The 21,534-nt window shown below is 43.8% G+C and overlaps 1 protein-coding gene across 1 annotated transcript; it reads right to left on the bottom strand.

The window, feature by feature from the left end:
* Nucleotides 1–13,553: 13,553 nt before the first annotated feature.
* GJA10 (gap junction protein alpha 10) lies at nucleotides 13,554–16,556 on the bottom strand. The gene is made up of 2 exons (XM_063153383.1): nucleotides 14,521–16,556; nucleotides 13,554–13,597 (listed from the first exon to the last, which is right to left on the bottom strand). Exons 1-2 carry the CDS (start codon nucleotides 15,419–15,421, stop codon nucleotides 13,554–13,556), a joined length of 945 nt encoding a protein of 314 aa, XP_063009453.1. The 5' UTR covers nucleotides 15,422–16,556.
* Between the last annotated feature and the right edge of the window lie 4,978 nt (nucleotides 16,557–21,534).

The raw sequence follows: 21,534 nt of genomic DNA, 5'->3' as shown, positions 1-21,534 counted from the left end.
TCCTAACATGATGACTCAGGCGTCAAGAGTTTGATGCTGCAGTATAAAACTATTATTTTATATATTGTACAAGTAATTTATTAAATGTCTTTCTAAGGGTATATGCTGCTTTTAAGATGCACTATATTTTTGGATCTAATCCCTGTATTATTTTTTTTCCCAAGGAAGTAAAATGTGCTGCAAAAGCAAGCCACAGTGATTAGTATGCTAACTGCTACTTCTCTTTAAAAAGCAGAGTGGGAACGAGATACGTAACTTTGCTAAGTGGATTAACTCCTGCCAGAGAAATGATTAATGCTGATACTGTGGTTGTTAATCTGGAGTGTGACACTTCATCATGTCTGTATCCTAAAGAGTGCTTAAATAGAAGTTAAAATGCCTAGATATATAGTTAATTTTTTTAATATGTGACTTCATGACTGCCTAGTAAATAAAACAAAAAAAAAAATAAATCTGCATGCTGGAATCACTATAATCCTGTAATAAAATGAAAACTGATCCACTAGGAGAAAGCATGGTGAAGCCTTGCAATTCCAGAATCAACACCACATCCTCATCTGTGTCTTCTAATCCACTGCTGTGGTGTTGAGCAGAGAGCAAGGGGTGTGTTCACAGAATAGGAGACCCATAGTGTATTTTGCAGTGAGACAGAGTGGATGTTTGCCAGGTTTCCACAGTCTCACATTTTGCTCCACTTGACATCCTCTACCATTGCAACAAGGAGTGCTGCTTCCACCTTTTCTTTTCCCTGATCTGAGATGCTTTTGAAGGTGCCTCTGGGTGAATGTTGTAGCCCATGGCTACAGCATTTTAAAAGTCTCTATTTTAGGGCTGCCTTGAGAAGTTTTAACTCAGTATGAGCAACGGCTTTGCATAAGGAGGGGATCTGCTAAGTATGGAGCAGTTTTATTTTTATCAGAAGTGAGGTGAAACTCTATTAACATAAAGAATTTCTGCTCTCTTTCCTGTTAAAAATTTTCTCAACAGATTTTGACTTCATTTCAGTTTTGTCTCTGCCAACACAGTCCATGTTAATTTTGCATCCATATATAGAAAACATGTATGTATGTATGTATACATACATCTATAATTCTAGTCAGAGTGTGTGTTTGTGTATTTTCCTGTTTATAATACATATATGTATATTTATAATACTCCCTGGAGTATTTTATGACTCAGGCATCAGGTCTGATGCTGTAGAATACAATATATGTGTATATGCATATGTTCAAATACTGTGTGTATATTTAAAAGATCTGTTGTTGGTGGTCTGTAGAATAATTATTCCCTTTACTCCTAAAATTTTAATGGCATTACTTGCAAAGATTAAGTGTACAGTATTTTCCTACACTCCACCAAGATAGGTATTATTTATATCAAAGTCAATTATTGATGAGCATTTTAAGGTATTACATTAATAATATTGCCATTTTTGCAAACAAAATCACTTTTTGGCAGGAAGGAATGCTAAAAATACCTTTTTTATAAGCTTATTACCCCAACCAAACGACTGCTAAAAAGCCAGTTAGATGACTCCTGTTCTTGTGCAAACTTAAGTGACTGTGGGCAGAGCCCTTGCCATAACTGACAGTCTCTGTGTGGTTCGTGCAGTGCCACTGTTGTCCCTTTTGGCTAATTAAGGGCATGCAGAAAGAAACTAACATCCCAAAATAGCAATGGGAACTGGCAGTGTTTGATTTCATTGATTGCTTAGAAGCAGAGATGGTCCCAGGCTACGAGCCCAAACGACTCCCCCGCTTTGGAGGGAGCCAGGTGGGGGCTGCCGTGGGCAGTGGGCTCATCCCTGCAGCCAGAGGAGCCCGTGCTCGGGGATGTGGGCACAGGGGGGAGCAGCTGCCCCGTGCTGGGGTTGTGGCTGGCACCCCCTGCCCAGGCTGGTGGTACCCTGCGGCTGTGATGCGCCCAAGAGGAATGTGCATGGTTTCAGTCCTGTTCTCACTGCTGCGCTTGCTCTGCCTGAAGCTCTCTGGATCCCTCAGACCAGCAGGAATGATACTAAACACTTTGGTGATACTCAATGCGTGGTTGTTTACTCAAAGTTGCAAGCATCACCTTTGATTTCAAGGGTGAGGATGCCCTAAGAGTTTGTTCCAGAACCAGTTGGTTACAAGTGCACCTCTTATATATGCCTTACAAACTTCAGAGGCCATATTCAAAACAGGGTTTTATCAGTGTATGCAAGGGGGTGCAACCCCTCTTCTCTTCCTCCCCAGGTCAAACAGTATGGACAGTTTTCACACATATCTACCTGTATAACCCTCTGTACCTCTCATAACTGGTCAATGACTGTAACAGGTTACATCAGGTGTTTTTTCTACATACTTTTTACACAAATTCTATGCGATTAATGTAACTTAATTCAATGCATCATTTTATTGTACTAGTTCTTAAGCTTGTCTTTATTTTTTTTTTCTAGGTGACTGTGGTTTCTTGTGATTTTTATTGTATAAATAAATGAGGTGGCTGTTGATGCTTACTCTCTGTTACTAAGAATTTTTACCTTTTTGGAAGAAAGCATTGCTATGAACTAATGAATTTAAAATGTCATTTACTCATTGTAAATACAGTATTGTGCAAAAAAACAAAAATGAAAAAAAACCACCCGACCCTTTTCATTCATTTGAATTGCTAGTGTTAACTGAATTTTGTCTAGACACCATTTCTGTTGATGAAATAAAGACATATCATTATGTATTGTAAATTGTCTCATTGTGACTCTGAAATCGACGTTAACTCGGGGCTTGGTTAACACGCAGGTTGTAGTGAAATGCAGCAGGATGGGTTGGAAACAGTTGTTACTGCCAGGTGAATCTCTGGACTAATGAAGAGGCTTCTACTCACATGGTCCCACTGCTAATTCACTAGCAGTCTTTGATCCAGGGATCCAAGCTACCTTTGATCTGCAGGAACAGCCCAGGGTGTTCCGTTGCAAACATGAAATAAGTTTTTTTGGAAGATCAAATAAGCTGTATCTATACTCGTTCCCCTAGTACATGACTTAAGGCAATTCTGCTCAGTCTTTGTTTTGGTCTTCTAAAATGCCAGTGTACTTGTTGGAGAGTAAGGGAAGAGGCTGAGGTTTGTTTCCCCTTTAAGGAAAACCTGAGAGAAACTGAGAGAGGTTTGTGTAGAAACAAAACATAGCTAAAAAATCTCTGTAGTATTCCTCCCTGAAAGAGAAAACTTGTGCCATGGACCATTAGCAGGAAAGCCAGAAAGGGAAGAAGGAATTACAACAGTTTTAGATGCTATTTACCACAAGCAGGACATGGGGTCCAGTGAGGAGGTGTTTGTGCTGTGGGGGTCCCGCATCTGCCACCTCTCTCTTGTGTTGGATGCAAGCTGGGAGCCTGCTCAGCAGCTTGGCGGGAGCAGACCCAGGGAGGGGGAATGGCATGACCAGTTATCCTGCCCTGGCCCACACACTTGGGATGACACTCTGTGGCATGAGCAGGAGGTCAGGCTGCTGGAGGGAGGTTCCCAGGCTTTTTTATCACCAGACAGAAGACCATCAATTGTGTTCCCTTGGCCACCAACCTCAGCGTCTTCTTGTTGAGCATATATGAAGAAGGCTTCTCACCCCATCAAATCTGTCAGAGGCTGTATCCACCACATCTACGCAGCCTGGCAGCAGACAGAGTACATTAGCAAAGATGTTTCTTCATCCCTCAGTTGTTGCTGGCATTTAATGGCCTCCATTTCAAGTATTTCCCTTAAAATTCTGAACACATGCACAGGCAAATTGTCAATGAGTTTCTAGTGAGGCAGAATATTGTCACAGACATCTTTTTATGAAAATCCTTTTCTTAGGATTTTTCCTTCTGAGAAGCTGAGAGGCCTTAGAAACAAAATGTAAACAATGGTTATCTGCTGCTGAGGAATGCAACAGGTGGATCTGTGATGGGTCTCGTGTGGATGTTTGGAATTAGTGACCAGTCACAGCAGAGCTGGCTCTCTCTCTCTGTCCGAGCCACAGACCTTTGTTTTCATTCTTTTCTATTCTATTCTTAGCTTAGCTAGCCTTCTGAGATGAAACTTTTCCTTCTATTCTTTTTAGTATAGTCTTAATGTAGTATATATCATAAAATAATAAATCAAGCCTTCTGAACATGGAGTCAACATTCTCATCTCTTCCCTCACCTGAAAACCCCTGTGACCACCATCACAGAATATGAATGTAAATCATGTGCTCTTGAAAAAAACCAAAACACTGCAATCTTTATGCTTGAGTTATTTTCCTGCTTTCTGCTAGCCTTGCCTTAGAGTTGTCAAGTCATGGAGGATTTTTATGCATAGGGAAAGCTGCATAGCAAACAAACTTGTTCCAAGCATCATTCCCTCCTGAGATGATAGCAAATGTGAACTGTGAAATGTGAACTGTGACAAATAAAACCAGCTTTAGGTATGTGGCCAGAAACAGGATCAGGGACAGTCAGAAGAAGGTACTTTATTTTCCAAGCACACCAGTGGAAGAGCTGCTTTTCTTTGGGCTGCATAGAACCCAGAAAGCCAACCTTCTGCAGTTAGGCTGTACTAGCAAACTGAAATGAGCTCTTTTTGGCTTTGCTTGTCTTTTAGTTCCTCTGTATGAGTTAATGAGGCTGTGAAAAAAATAGGATCTTTGTGACCACAATGTGATCTTCTCAAACAGCAAACTGGAAAGCATAGATGTTTTGCACTTAAAGTAAATTGTCTGATATCACTTAGTTTCAATTTTGAATACAAAAGCATTAGCTATGAGGAGGCCACGTTAGCATGGAAAGGCTCTATCAGAGTTTGAGGATTGCATTAGCACAGGCAGAAAAGCTGCAGATATTCTTCAGCTGTTTTTTTCTCTCTTTACTTTTCTGTCCTTTCAGATTCCATGAGTGTTTCTTCTGTTTTTTTATTCATCAGCTGCTGAAGTCTGGAGAGATAGAGGCCACATAGCCTTCCAGGTTATTTTCAAATCAAACTATTCCTTTCTTGTCAGTGCCTTGGGTCTTAGGCTACCTTGAAGTTCTGTGGATCAGCCTGGTTTCTGATATGAGCACCACTAGCATGCACAACAAGCTGTGCATCCCAAAATGCTCCCCAAAGACACAAGGCTGTTTCTGCAGTGGCAGCACACACTGGCAAGATCAGCTCAATCTACGTGAGAGAAATCTTGAGTTGTGGAGTGAGCTACCCAATAACACCAGCAGTCAGAGTACAGCACAGCTGGGATTGGCATGAGATGGAGGAATAAAGTGTTTGCTTTTTCAAACTGTGTTATCAATTTAGCATTACAGCAGTGGGACAGGGGAACATAATGACAGAAAATCTGCTTTTCATCTCTCTGCTGAAGGCAGTTTGTACTCAGTCCCTTAGTTTATTTCTTCTCCTTAGAATGTCCTTACTTTTTCATGATGGATGATAGTTCTAGGAGCATGCTCTGAAAGATAACAAGAGAAAGAAAGCACAAAACTGCGTTGGTTTAAAGGAGAAAAAGAAAGGCTATCATAGTAATTAACCCCAGCATGTATCTCGTTAAGGGAATCTGGTGTTTAGCTGACAACATACTTACCTTGTAGGGCTTTGTTCAATGCTAATGGGGGGGGGGAAGAGGGGGAACACCTTGATTTTGAACCAAAATAAATACATTAATGCATTGGTGTGACCAGCAGGTTGAGGGACGTGATTGTCCCTCTCTACTCAGCTCCTCTGAGACCTCACCTGGAGTGTTGCATCCAACTCTGGGGCCCCAGTATAACAATGTCATGGACCTGCTGGAGCAAGTCCAGAGGAGGATGGCCAGAGGGGCTGGGACACCTGCCCTATGAAGACAGGCTGAGTTAGGGTTGTTCAGCCTGGAGAAGAGGAGGCTTCAGGGAGACCTTACAGCACCTTCCAGTACCCAAAGGGGGCTTACAGCAAAACTGTAGAGGGACTGTTAGCAAGGGTGTGTGATGGGACAAAGGGAAACGGCTTTAAACTGAGAGTAGGTTTAGATTGGGCATTGGGAATAAATTCTTTACTGTGAGGGTGATGAGGCATTGGAAAAGATATATTGTGGATGCACCATCCCTGCAAGTGTTCAAGGCCAGATTGGATGTGGCTTTGAGCAATGTGGTTTGGTGGGAGGGATGGGCACCCAGCCCTGCCCATGGGTGTGGGGGTTGGAACTAGATGATCATTAAGGTCCTTTTAAAGCCAAATCATTCTGATTCTATAATTATGTGATTTAGTAATTTGTCTGAAATCGGTGAACCCACCCTAGTAGCTCTTCCTGTACCTGGTAAGGAGGTTTGTATCTTTTTTAAATTCTTTAAAACCTTACAAAGATGGACTAAATTAAACAAGTTCTGCTTTCTAAAACCCAGCTTATTTGTTTTTTGTTGCACAGATCCTCAGAGAGGTTCATTAGTGCTCAACTGCTGCTGATACCCAAAGTTTATCTGTGTTTGTGCAAGTGGTGAATGGTTACCTTTGGGTGGCCAAGTGGCTTTCGCAGGAAAATTGGTATATTTGCTGTCATCACCACAAGTTTCTTCTGAGTGCTCCAGGGCAGAATAAAATACAAGTACTGTGGGATTTATTTCTTTTTTAAAGAGGTGTTTACACTGAAAAACTGTACAAAACCAGCAGTAGTCACAGCAGGTGTAAATGTGAATACTTTTGAGGATTCTCAGAAATCCTAGAGGAACACAGGGCTTTGCCAGTCCCTTACCCCATCTGCAGATTTTCCTGGTGGAGCTCAGCTGTATAAATAACTCCTCCATGGTTATCAGGTTTGTTATTTCAACGTACATTCACTCTTATCAAGCGGTTGCAGCCCCAGAAGCAAGAGCAGGTGAGCTAGTTAAATGAGTGAGTATTTATTCCTTGCACGATGCTGAAAGGTTGAGTAAACATGCCCTGTTCTGAAGAAGATGGCAAGCACTCATGCTGAACAGCAGCTTTCTCTTCCCTATCCTGCTCACTATGGAGAGTTCTCCCAGTGGGTAAGAGGCTCAAAGCTGAATGGAGAATTGAGAAGCAGGAAAAAATTGAACAGCATGGAGGAATAAAAGAGCAGTGCAATGAAGGAAACCAAACCTAGTGAATTGTAAAATTTTCACAACTTTGACAGAACCAGGATTTCAGCCCTAGAGACTTTCTCCTCTGCAAAAGAATAAAATCAGCAGCCCTATCTCACACTAATTCTGCAATCTGAGAGTATCAGTGTCACCATCTGCTTCATTGTTAATTTTATTCCCTTCATTCATCATAAGAAGGGAGTCTTGTTTTAAAGATGCATTTGTTACTTTGTAGCCAAAAATACAGACTTATTAAAATGACACTGTGAAAGCACAGGATACTCTGGAGGAGAGGACGAGAAAGATGAAGCACTTCTTGAAAAACAAAAGTCTAGAGTGCCTAAAATGCCTAAGATTTCTTTATGGAAGTCTTGGTCTAGTAATTTTGGTTGTTAAGATCATTATACATCTTCTAATGATTTCCAGTTTTGTTTTTAGATATAGGAACTTATCATGGCTTCATCAAGAAACACAAACATTAGATAATGTCAAACCCCCATCTTCTTGGAATACCCTTGGGTACTCTAGAAAGAGCACGAGCACAGTAGAACACATAACCTCTTAATACAGGCTCAGGCATGGGTTGCAAATATCATTACCTGGCAAAATAATGGAACAGTTTATATTACGTGCCATCATGCAAAATTTGCAGGATGGCCACGGTATCAGACCCAGCCAGCACGGATTTAGGAGGGGTAGATCATGTCTAACTAACCTGATCACTTTTTATGACCAGGTAACCCGGCTAGTGGATGCAGGGAAGGCTGTAGATGTTGTTTTTCTGGATTTCAGCAAGGCCTTCGACACTGTTTCCCATAGCATACTCCTAGACAAACTCGCCGGCCGTGGTCTGGATAGGAATACCCTTTGCTGGGTTCAGAACTGGCTGGATGGCCGGGCCCAGAGAGTGCTGGTGAATGGTGTCACATCTAGCTGGCGACCAGTCACCAGTGGTGTCCCTCAGGGGTCTGTGTTGGGACCAGTTTTGTTCAATATTTTTATTGACGATATGGATGAGGGCTTAGAGTCTTTTATTAGTAGTTTCGCTGACGATACTAAATTGGGAATGAGTGTAGATCAACTAGAGGGGTGTAGGGCTCTTCAGAGAGACTTGGAACAGCTGGACGCATGGACAGAATCAAACGGGATGAACTTCAATAAGTCCAAGTGCCGAGTATTGCACTTCGGCCATAATAACCCCCTGTGCCGATACAAGCTGGGGACGGAATGGCTGGATAGTGCTCAGATGGAAAGGGACCTGGGGGTGCTGGTTGACAGTCAATTGAATATGAGCCAGCAGTGTGCCCAGGTAGCCAAGAGGGCCAATGCCATCCTGGCCAGTATCAGGAATGGAGTGGCCAGCAGGAACAGAGAGGTCATTCTCTCCCTGTACTCGGCACTGGTGAGGCCTCACTTGGAGTACTGTATCCAGTTCTGGGCCCCTCACTTTAGGAGGGACATCGAGTTACTTGAGCGTGTCCAGAGGAGGGCAACGAAACTAATAAGGGGCTTGGAACACAAGCCATACGAAGAGCGACTGAGGGAGCTGGGGTTGTTCAGCCTGGAGAAAAGGAGACTAAGGGGCGACCTCATCACTCTCTACAACTTCCTGAAGGGTGGCTGTGGTGAGCTGGGGGTCGGCCTCTTTCTCTGGGCGACAACGGATAGAACAAGAGGACACAGTCTCAAGTTGTGTCAAGCTAGATGTAAGTTAGAAGTAAGAAGGAAATACTTCACAGAAAGAGTGGTCAGAAACTGGAATTATTTACCCAGTGAGGTGGTAGAGGCATCATCCCTTGAAGAATTCAAAAAAAGACTGGATGTGGCACTTGCTGCCATGATCTAGTTGAACAGTTAGAACATCGGCTGGACTAGATGATCTTATAGGTCTTTTCCAGTCTTGAAAATTCTGTGATTCTGTGATTTGTTCCAAGTCATCTGAAAGTTGGTGCCTTTGTGAAGAGAGATGTCAATCTAGTGTAAATATTCACAATCCCAGTTAATCAAATTAAAACTCCTAGGGTTTAGAGAACAGCATAGATTTCTTTAGAAAGCTATCACATAGGTAAAGACCAAAAAGAACTGATGCTGGACATCCTGCTCAGGTAGCATGGAACTGGAATCCTCTGCTTTAGAAGGGCAGGAAACACATCTAGCAAAGACTTCCAGTGCAGCTAGCAATGAAATACCAGACAGCCTCCAGCTTTTGTAGAAGTGATTACATTCAGCTATTGAGTTGGGAAGACATTGTGACACTCTGAAGATGGAAAGTCAGGCTGTGGTCACCTCAGCTGAGCAGTCTGATCATTCTGCAATCACTCCCTGGTTTGCAGAAAATGGGTGAGGAGGAAGGCAGACTGCTTGATTCTGGCAAACGGTGCCTTTGGAAGTAAAGCTGCAATTTTCTCTAATTGTTCATTTGGAGTGCTCAGGTCTGCTTTTCATGCCCCCAGAGATAAGAAGAGTTATTCAGTGGTCCTAATGGCTTGACACAGTCTTGCATGTGGATGCTGGGAGACAATACCTCTCAGTGCAATACTCCAAGAGCCAGGTGCCTATTCTGGGCTGTAATTCCTGGCCCTGCCTATTTTCAAGAGAGCACAAGTTGTATCAGTACTTGTTATAAAGTGATCTTTGACTGTATCAGTCTATTAATCTTATCAGGCTTAAGCATGTATTATCCACCACTCAAGACCCTGACTGGTGCAAATTATGAGGTCTTTTTCTCAGAATATAATTCATGTGCAGAGTCCTATGGACAGCAGCATAATTCCTTCACACCTTTGTGGATCCACCTCCTGTCTGTCAGCTATGATTATGGATATACTAAATTCAGTGAAGCTTTTTCCACTCAGTTGTGTGTGAAAAGCTGCCATTTAAGGCCTGCTTCACCTAACGGAGTCTGGCAGCCTGGCACCATGCAGAAGATGCCCTTTTGCTCCATAGCTCTATCTCCCCTGAAATTAAAGTTAAAATGTGGTGAGAGATGCAAACCTTAGGGCAGAACTATGTGTGTACCCACAATATCTCTGAGAAGATAAAATGCTGTTTATTCTTTAAGATGTATCCTCTAAGTGAGCCTTGAAAATTATTGGCTTGGAGACAGTTATCAATGAACAAAATGTTTTCTGTCACTTCAAAGCATGCTGACTGTGGTCCACAGGATCAAGGTTTTGGAGACATGCAGATAGTCTGACTTCAGCTGTTCGCAGTTGCTGGAATCCCCGTCAGTATAGAGTTTTGTAACATTCTATTGAGATTAGATCATCTGTATAGTCAGCAATGCTCTTGTCATTGTGTTTAGGTGGAATGAAATCAGTTGGAAACAACGCTCATGTCATGCACTGATTCTCCACCTTTGCTTTGCTATGTGCTTGAAGGTCCAGTTTTGGTGGTCTGTCTTCAGAATCTAATAAACCTAAAGCTTGACCAACAGAGGCTCATAAAAAGGCCTTCTTTTTTCCCAACAAATCAAATAAGTTTTTAGATTTTCTGTCTCTGACTTTGGCTTCCTGGTCTGAATAATTATTAACTTTGGATAATGCCACATGAAAGAAATGGAACAGAACATGAAGAGTGAGTGGTTTGGGTGTAAAACTAAACAGTTGCAATGTAAATATTTTGTCAGGGGTTTATGCTGCAGTTGGATGTGAAACAACGAAATGGCTCTTCATCTCCACCAATTCCAGGCAAGGAAGTTTTAAATAGCCTTCTAGTTTGTGGCCAAACATGGTTGGTCTGTAAATCCTACCGACGGGAAGGGCATTTCTTCTTTTTTAGATCTAGAGCTGGTCTGGTTTGAACTGAAGTCTGGAAAAGTTGAGGAATCCTGATAGCCAAATGTTTTGTAATCAATATCCTTCTGTGCTCTTTCATAGGGGCTTTCAGTGAAGAATTAAATGCATTCTCTCCTAAGGGTCCAAAATAACATTTTCTCCAAAGAGGAAGGCCAAAGGCAAACTTCCTGTTCTCTTTGAGAGATGCAGTTTTGTACTTATGAAAGAAATCCCATTATATGACCCAGCCAATCACCTGGTCTTCACAGTTTGATCCACAGGGTCCAACACATAATGAGAAGTAATTTATAACACATTTATTTGTCCCTAATGATTATTATTTGCCTGTTAGAGATTCAGTTTTGGTGTGGAAATGGCATTGGTAATACCGGTCAGAAAAAAAGCTCATCACTGGTTGAAGGTCAAGCATCCATAAATTGTACCCTTAGCCTTGCTTGGTGCTTTCAGTGCCAGAACTCACAGAGGGCAGTTTACTTGTCTGAAGACTCTTGCACTATCAGGTGGATGGATTTTGTGTAACTTTGAGGGTTTCTTTCAGCTAGGAAGAAAATTATGGTGTTTGTGGGCAGCTGCAACTGCCCTGCTGTCCTAGCACAGAACATGGGTATGTGTTTGGTTGGAGGCTGCTGGAATGGTTATTGAGGTGTAGAAAGTGATCTTTTCAATGTTGAGTTGATGCTTCTCTCTCTTTTAACCTAATACAAAGAATGCTACAGACAAATTCTGGCAGAATGGTGTGGATGAGGGGGAAAAAGAAAAAACTTGAACCAGTATGGAACTAAAGATGATAGTTTGGGAAATTTATCAAAGAAAACCGAAGAACAGTGTCAATTCTGCTCCTAGGCTACCCAGCTTAGATTATTAAGATCCCGGTTAGAATAGACTATATTTTGTCTGTTTAAAGTATGTTTGTGCATGTGGATTCACTGTTATGTTAAGAAGTGTCTGTACTTTGACTTTTTTTGCGTTAGTGTTGCAAGTCACTGTTAATCAGGGATGGCAGTGGGCAATGTTTTTGTATGCTTCATTTGAATTTTTTTTAATATTAGCTACTTTAAGTACTTACTAAAAAATATTATCAATCGATTTTAATATAATCATACACATTTTTCTTTTATCTAAACATTACCTCTCCTTTGAGGAAAGGCTGAGAAAGTTGGGATTGTTCATCCTGGAGAAGGCTCCAAGGTGATCTAATAGTGGCCTTCCAGTAAGTAAAAGGGAGCTGACAAGTGAGCTGGAGAGGGACTGTGAGGGTGGCAAGGTGATGGAACTGGTTGCCCAGAGCAGTTGAGGATGCCCCATCCCTGGAAGTGTTCAAGGCCAGACTTAATGGGACTTAGGGCAACCTGGTCTAGTGGAAGGTGTCCCTTGACAGGGTGAGGGTTGGAACTAGATGATCTTTAAGATCCCTTCCAACTCAAATAATTCTGTGATTCTATCATTAATACATGTTTATCATCTTCTGGAAACCAATAGTAAAACAAATCAAGCCATTGCTGAGGGCCTTTGACCAAATTAAATAGTTAATGTAGGAACTGAGGAATACAGACCGGAAGAGTATTCAGATTTTAATATCCAGGTTCAACATATTTATGATGCACCAGGATATTTGTGTACTGAAATCAGGATTCCTAAAAATGCTGCAGCAGTGCCAGAATAAAGTGCATTTGCCAAAACCTTGCCTCAGTGGAATTAAGAAGTACCTGTACTTTTAAATATTGAATGCTGTAAGCAGGAAGCACCAGGCAGCATACCTTCATCAGTCACAGTTTAAATTGCTAGCACAAGTCCTATACATAATGATCTCCAAAGACAGCATGCTGGAAGACTGTTACTTTCACGAATAATGACATTGTTTTTCAAACTGACTATATATGTCTCTGAAGGTCTCCCCTGGAAAGTGGAATCATTGTCATTACCTAGGAAAAGCTGCCAGGCAACTTCTGTGAGTTCTCAAGAGAGTGCTACTGCAATTCTGTCTTGCTTTGAATAACTTTCTGCATTCACCTTTTAAAAGATCCTTCTATCTGAGTATCTAAAGCCAGCAGATCAACAGATTAGGCTCTAGGCCCTCTATCTGTATTAGAAAGATTGAAGTGGAAAGTGGTTAAATTGCACCTGAGTGACAATTAACACGGCTTATGCTGACTGGCTTACTGTAGGAACTGCAACCCCATGGAAACTGGAACTCACAAGCAATTTTTGGATCAGCAGTGTAACGGAGCCTTGTGTTTCTTACCAGAAAAGATTTGAAGTTTGTTGGCTTTGTTTGTTTTGCATATAGGAAAAGAAATGGGGGGGGGGGGGGGGGGGGAGGGGACTGTTTAGGAAGAGTGAGGAAAAAGAATTGAACAGAATCTATGACTTTGAGCATTGTGTGAAGTAATCTTATTTATTACATGCCCTATAAAAAGGTATTTATGGGCTTGCTACTGCAAGCGATCGTAAAGGAGCCTCTGTGCTCTCAAAGAACCAAACCTGTGATCTGAGACCACCAGAATTCAAACCTCTTTTAAGAAAGTCTTGTTGACTCTTGAATGCGAGCACTATGACTTGCCAACATTATGACTGTAAAAGAGCCTAGAGCACGTGGCCAAAGAAAAGGAGGAGCTGCTGAAAAGGCATCTCTGTAGTCGTTAGCTCTGGCATTACAATTATTTGGTGGGGATTTTTACATGTAGATCTTTTGATTCATTCATTGAACAATTATTCGACTTGAAGACCACCTCTGAGACAAACCTGAAACCGAGAGAAGTTGTGCCATTGAACTCAATGCATTCTTGGCTTCTCTTTCTTACACTGGCTGGAGCTGAAGAAGTTTTCCCTGGGACAATCCTCGTCGAGTGGATTGGGATGATGGAATGAGTATATAAAGAAGCTGGGATTCGGTGACTTAGAGCTCCTCGGGGCTCAGCAATTCCCTGGTATTCCTGCTTTCACGGCAGAAGGGGGCCGAGCGTTTGGGAGCTTGGCTTTGTCCGGGGGGCCGCGAGGGGCTGGGGCTGTGCTGGAAGTCCTGCCAGAGCCGTTCTTTCCCCCGGCTCGCCCCCTCCTCCCCAGGGCCGGCCCGGGCTGCCGCGGCCCCCCGCCGCCCCCCTCCCGCGGGCCGTCCCGGGCGCTACTTGCCATGGACAGGCGGCGTCCCGAGGCGGCGGCCGGCGGGCTGGGCGCGCCCTCCTCGCGGCGCTGCCCCTCCGAGCCGGAGCCGGAGCCGGGGCCGGGGCCGGGGCCGGGGCCGGGGCCGGGGCCGGGGCCGGAGCCGCGGCGGGAGGCGGTGCTCTCGCTGTCGCTGCCCGCCCGGCTCCCGGTGAGCACGCGGGACAGGAAGCTGGACTTGCGGGTGCCGGGGCAGTGCCCGCTGTCCGGGGAGTCGCCGCGCTCCTCATCCAGATCGCGGCAGGCGCTCACCCGGCTCTGCCTGCGGGGCGCCCGGCGAGCGGCTGCGGCCGCTCCCGCCGCTCCCGCCCCTCCGCCCGCCGGGGCGGCCCGCGGCGCCTCCTCGCTGCTGGACGAGGGCGGCTGGTGCTGTCCGTGGTGCCGGCGGCGCGGCGGCGGCGTGGCCCGGAGCTGCCCGCGGTGCTGCCGGGCCGGGGGCGGCGCGGGGGCGGCGGGCGCGGGCGGCGGGAGCGGCGCGGGCGCGGGGCGCGGCGGGGCCGCGTTGCTGGCCAGGCAGGGCGGCGGGGGCACCACCGAGCTCTTCTTGGAGTTGTACGCGCTGGGATCCTCCTCGGACGGGCCCGCCGGCCACAGCGGCTGCCCGCACAGGCTCTTCCGGATCTTCTTGATGCCCAGGTGGGCGATTTCGAGGATGTTGAGGAAGAGGGAGACGGCGGCGATGCTGTTCATGAAAACCATAAAGATGGTTTTCTCTGTGGGTCGGGACACAAAACAATCCACCGTGTTAGGGCAGGGGGGCCGAGTGCATTTGTAAAGGGGAGACATGTGAAACCCGTATAAAAGATACTGACCTATCATAAAGCCCACCTCGACCACGGACCGGGTCAGGATATGTAGGACATAGGTGCGCAGCAGGGACCCTCTCAAGGGTGCCTTATTCACTTTCTTCTGTTCCTCCAGCTTACGCAGTTCTCTCTCCACCCTCCTGTGTTCCTCGAGCATGGGCTCCAGGTCCTCGAGCTGAGCCCGCAGGTGGGCTTTCCTGTTCTGCCGCTCTTTCTCCAGGGCCCTCAACCTGTAGAGTGCGTGGCCCATGTACACTAAGGACGGGGAGGAGACAAATATGATCTGCAGTACCCAGTATCTGATCAAAGAGATGGGGAAGGCTTTGTCGTAGCAGATATTGTTGCAGCCAGGTTGCTCCGTGTTGCAGATGAACTCGGATTGCTCATCATCCCAGACATCTTCAGCGGCCACTCCCAGCACCAGCATCCGGAATATGAACAGGATTGTGAGCCAGATTTTGCCAACTATGGTGGAGTGGATGTGCACTTCTTCAAGGATGCTGCCCAACAAGTTCCAGTCCCCCATGGTCAGAAGTTCATATCTGGAGGGGAAAAAAAAGTTATTCTCCTGCAGTGGTGGATTTCTTTTGGAAATGGCCATTTTTAGTTTTTGTTGTTTGTTTTTGAGTGTTTTTGTTAATTTCAATATTTGTGTTTCCCATATATTCTTCTGGTAGCTGGAGAGCTCTTAGATGTTCATCATTACTTTCTGCTTACTGAGCCTTTAGATTAATTCAAACTTCATGGTTACTGGTCAAAGATGTACATGTGAGATTATTTTACGTTTAAGAGATATTATTTCAGCTATAAACCACAGTACTTCATAACTGCCCATAGCTTTATATTATTTTCTTCCCACTACAAATGAAGATGACTTTTTTCCCACCTGGCAAATCATTTGCCAACTACAGTTTAATTCTACACCCACTTCACTCCACATTGACTATGGATTTGGCATAGTTTTGCCACAATAAATTATGTTCTTGGCTTTACTTTTTTGGATGAAGTTTTGAGAAGCGTCCTATAATTGTGATTTAGTTTCTTTTTTTACCCTAAGGTAGTAGCAATTTTAGTGCCATCCATCCAACATTTTCCCCATCTACCTGGGTAACAATTCACAAGTTTCTCTCTGAAACTACAAATACACAGCTGATTTACACATAGCTGTACATTTGCAGTCTCAGTTCTAGGGTAATATCAATAAACTGAGTGCTCCTAGGGTTAATACCTTTATTTTTATGCATCAAGTTTTGCTGCATCTTAATTATAAATTGTAACATATGAGGTAATTGAATCAGAGCGATGTGGAGGTTTTTAACAGTGAGTGTGTGAAAATCTTTTTAACTGTCTCTGTCCCAGAAACTGATTCACAAGCAAATTGGTCTGTGTTCTGCTTGATTTACAAGCTGCTTCTTTTGAAGCTTTTTTCTTTTGGAGCTTCAGATAATGTGGGGAATTGAAATGCAAGATATTTGACTGTTTATTTGTGAATCACCTGCATGTTTGGTGTTGTGCCCCTGGAACTTTTTATGCTAATATGACAATAAATTATTGAAGCAACTGGGATCATATCTACCTTAGGGTTCACACTTGAATTTCTTTTATGCTACAATACTTTCAAAACATCCCAAATTCCACTAAACCACAACCTTTAGTAAAGTACAATTTCTAAGATGTTTTTCAAAGATCTGGCTGGTTGATGAGCCCAAAATCTTGTATATATTTAAATGATAGCATAGCTGGGTGATATCACCATTATTAATACAGCTTGGCTCATGACATGATCCCAGGAAGTTCAGTTTTGCTTCAAGGCTATATTTATCCACACTGCAAGTAAAAAAAATTCAGTTGTAACTGGCAATGAAGTCATTCTCAGCATAGGCATCCTACAGACTTTATTATTATGTTGCTGGGACTGTTTTTGGTCTGCAAATTTGAATTTTCACACATGGAACTGGCTGAGTAAACACATCTAATCAAGCAATCTCTTAGGTGTTGTTATGCACCCAGAATATCTTGTTTCCCCATTCCTTTCCTCCCACGCATATCATTGCAATGAGACACAGGAGGAAAACAGAAAGTCAGCAATAATTATTGTAGTCCAATGCAACAGTTAAGCAAAGGAGCTTTAGGCATATTCACTGCCTTGCCAGTGGCTGATCCCTCACTGAAATTGATTGACTCAGCAAAAAACCCCAGCCAAACAACAAAACCCTATGTGTGATGCTACAATGTAAATTCAGGGATAAATATGTTTTAATCCCAAAGATGAAATTCTCTGGCAGCAGAAACTGGAACAGAAAGTTTATGTCTGGAACAGAAAGTGGATGTAACTATTCAGGGCAAGGGAGGTGTCTAAACATATCACTCTGGCTCGAGAGAGTTTTGTTTCTTGAGTTGTTTCCACCATTGTTTAAGTAACTATCCTTACCTTTGCATTATAAAAGCCAACAGAAGAAATGAAATTGTAGGAATGGTATAAATTCACTCTTTAAGTGAGCCCTTGATACCAGGACACTTCCCCTCAGCTCTGCACTGATAGAACTTTCAGAATAAATAATGACACAGTGAATACTGAGTATAAAATAAAGAAGTTAGTTTAGAGCCACAAAAGCCAGCATATCTAAGAAATCAGCACAAACTACTTCACAACCTTGTCATAGCAACACGCTTCTAATTTTTCCATTTCTGTCCCCTTCCCTGGTCTTAATTGAGTTCTAACAGAGTAATTTCAGTTTACTGTAAGACAGCAATCTTAAATATCAATTATATCATTACTTCCAGTTTACTAGTAGACTAGAAATTCTAGTAGTACAGCCTCTTCTATACCACTAGCACTGTAGAATAGAAATATATCATTTTCAGTATAGAAAGTACATACCTGAGACATTTCTCATTATACCATCTAGCTTTGTGTCTGCCCAAGTATTTTTGTATGGTTATTTCAAACAATAAAAATTCATGTATGTAATCAGTTAGAACCAGATGGAAATCCATAATTTCTCTTGGAGGAAGTTCCTTTATTTTTTGATTTTGCTACTTTAAAAATCATCTTGTCATTAGCTACTATTCAAATCACTTCTATGTGACATTCATGCCATGTTTGCATCAGTTGAGGTATGAAATAGCAGCATTAAACTTTTAATTTCTTGTCAGAAGTTAAATGTTAAGATGCAAATACTCATGGTTTTAATTTGCATTGCTTCGAGACTGACAGGCACCTGCGTGCTCCATACAGCCCTAGAAAGAATTATTTTTCTGCCACTTACCTTAGGAGAATGCCCCTGGTTAATCTCTTAGAGCATTGCAGAAGGAGCATGCAGAACTGCTTGTTGTTATTTCTCAGAGATCTCTCTTTGGGAGTCCTAGGACATCTTCTTTTTTTTTCCTTTTTTTCCTTTTCCCCAAGAGCCCAAGCATAGACGTGATACACTGAACGGGCTTCTCAGTTCTGTGCAGCTGGGTGCCAAGATCACTCTGTCTAAACTGTTCATGCACAGTTTAAAAATCATCAGATGATAGGATGGATGATAGGATGGTGCCTCTAGCCAAAATTATCATGCAATTATTGTAGTCAGTGGCATCTAATAAAGCCATTCCCCCAAGGCTTAATCTGTTCAGCAGCAGTTTGTGAAGTCCCTATGCCTTGTTTTAGTCAGTTCTTTGAACTTTACACCTTCACCCAGCTCCCAAATGGAGTTTTATTTTGTAAAATGGCTAAACAGGCAGCTTTTACAGTACAATAGAGTCTTACATTTTCTTTACATTCCATTAGTTTAGCTTTGGATCAATGCTCGAGGATCGATCGGTCATGTCCGATTTCATACCCTGCTGCCTGGTGAGTTAATTTAGGATGTGTTAGACTGAGCCTTTGAAAATGGAGGCCACAGGAACTAAGACTCGAGTCTTAAGTTAGAAACACAGGCATTTAGCACAGTAACCCCTCATCAGCTGGGTTGAATAGTTGCCCTCAAGCCCATTCAGAACGGGTATCTGTGAGAGACAAGGTTTATAAAAGAAGGCAAGTTGTCAAAATAATATTTTATGAGAAATTGGAGCCACCAGAAATGAGTCGCCCATTCTAAGATCTTGTACTGCCTACTCCTGCCCATGCCCAGGCCTACATTTTATGGAAATACAAAATACTTGTTTTTTCCTATTATTGTAGAACTTCTGGCCCTCTTCTGGCCCTTTTCTTCCATTTTATAAGGCACATGTATGATTTCTATTTCAGACTCCTCTCCCTGAAGATACTCCTACAAACCAGTGGCCAGTTCTCAAACAAGAATAGCCTCACCTCTTCTTTGGAATGATCTCTGATTTATGCACCATTGCATCCTTCTCTCCTGCACAAGCTGTACATGTCCCCCTGAAAGTCCTGTTTGAATGTGCCTTGAGAGTCCTGCAGCAGCTGAGGTGGCTGCAGCGGCCCTCCTCTAGCCTCAGCCTAACACAGCAGATGTATGGCTTATGCACACATTACAAACAAATGCCTTACAGGCAGTAGGAATACAATTTTCACCCCTGAGATGTGCATTAATATTCATCCAGACCTCCCCATGCCTTTCTCATCCATATACTCTCACATACCTGTCATTGCCATTTTATTTTCATGTCTCTTCTTTCCAAATCTGGTCACCAAGTCCTTAAATCTTTTCCTTGCTGCTTCAGCTCAGAGCATTGACTCAGGCCTGGTCCTGTGTGCTGCCTCATCAGATGCTCTTCACCTGACATCTCCAGCAGCTTCCACAGTCCCAGGTGTTTCTCAGGAGCCCCCTCTTCACCTCTGCTGGCTGTGAAAGCTTGAGAAAAGAGCAAGAGCTGCAGCACCTATGATGTGCCCATCCTGTCAGAGCTGTTCGCTGCAGAAGCAGCTCATTCTGGGCCCAGCACATTTCTGTCCCATCCCACCTGTCCCTTGGCAGGTCCAGAACCACAGTGCCTACTTCACTCTGCCCTCAGGGGAACCTGGTTTAAGGTTTTGGTTTTCTCGGGGGACGGGGCAGGTGACAGTGGGCTGTTCAGGGACAATTTTTTGCATTTCTGCTGTAGCAGCAGAATAATTAATGTTGTTAAAGGACTGCTCCTACAAGCTTGTTAATGGACCATATAATTAATTGTGCATGAAAGGGAAGCAGGGTGAGGGCACAGGGACGGTGGTGTTTGCATTTGCAAGAATCTGTGGTGCCTCAGGACACCCCCTTGCTGTAAGTTCCTGCCACAGACAGAACCAGCTTGATTCACAGCGTGAGTTGACAGCAGGCTGTGTGTGGATTGGTGGGAGGGAATATATCCTGCAGACCAGAGATGGGACCTTGGCCAGTGGTGACTGAACAGGCAACTGTGAGAAGCAGCACAGTGGGAACCAGCATGTCCTCATGCCTGACCTTCCTGAGCAGGAGTGACCTCCCTGCTGGGAAGCAGAGACCCAAGGAACATATTGCTGGGGCAGGAGCAGATCACAGCCAAGGAGGGTGGTCCTGGTGGTTATTCACTAAATCCCAGTATCCAAATCCAGTGTGTGGCATTTACTCTGTCCTGTGTGTGACAGCAGGATTCTGCACCTGGGATGGGGTGACCCTGGATGTAGGTGCAGACTGAGGAATGAGAGGCTGGAAACAGAGCCACAGAAAGGATCCTGGTCCATGACAAGTTCAACACGAGCCAGCAGTGCCCTGGCAGCCAGGAGGGCCAGCCCTGTCCTGGGGTGCATCAGGCACAGCTGGACAAGGGAGGGGATTGTCCTCCTCTGTTCTGCACTGGGGCAGCCTCACCTCAAGTGCTGGGGGCAGCTCTGGGTGCCACAGTGTGAGGAAGACATTCAGCTATAGGAGAGAGCATCCAAAGGAGGGCAACAATGATGGTGAAGGGCCTTGAGGGGGAGCTGGCTGAGGTCACTTGGTCTGTTCAGCCTGGAGACCCCATTGCAATCTACAAATTTGTGAGGGGAAGATGAGGGGCAGATGCTGATCTCTTCACTGTGGTGCCCAGTGATAGGATGCAAGGAAATGGCCTGAAGCTGAGTCAGGGAAGGTTTAGGTTTGGGTATTAGAAAAAGGTTCTTTGTTCAGAAGGTGGCTGAGCACTGGAACAGCCTCCCCAGAGAAGTGGTCACAGCCACCAAGCCTGAGAGATCAAGAAGCATTTGGACAACACTCTCAGGCAGATGGTGACATTGCTGGGGCTGTCCTGTGCAGGGCCAGGAGCTGGACCCTTGTAGGTTTCTTCCAACTCACAATATTTTTTGATTCTAAGTTAGAACTCCCAGCTAGTACAAAATAAGTTCTTCTAGTGTTAGATCCAAATACACTTTTTATAGCATTGCAGGTTTTGACATTCTTGTCAGGCACTCACACATTTGAAAAACAGAAAAAGATATATATGGGAACTAATAGTAATTTTCTTATAACACAGACAGCAGCATTTTCTTGTACTAATACTTCACAATTCTGACATCACAACAAAGCTAACAGTACAGGGTCAAAACCACTCCAAAGTGCACATGCTTTCTGCTGTCTCACCAAACCCATCACAAATTGGATGTGAACAGTGAGCTGGACAACAGGCTGCAGCCAAAGCAATTCAGCTATGGGCATAGTGACATGCAAAGGTGAGACTACAGAATTTTAGCTTTAGACTAAATCACTAAACTGATACATTGTACTCTCACTATCTAGAGTGAGAAATTCCTTGGCTTATTGAAAAAGTCAGTTC

This window comes from Melospiza melodia, chromosome 3, assembly GCF_035770615.1.
Source record: "Melospiza melodia melodia isolate bMelMel2 chromosome 3, bMelMel2.pri, whole genome shotgun sequence".
Taxonomy (NCBI): Eukaryota; Metazoa; Chordata; class Aves; order Passeriformes; family Passerellidae; genus Melospiza; species Melospiza melodia.
The sequence above is the reverse complement of the archived record's forward strand: the minus strand, read 5'-3'. Positions and strand labels throughout refer to the sequence as shown.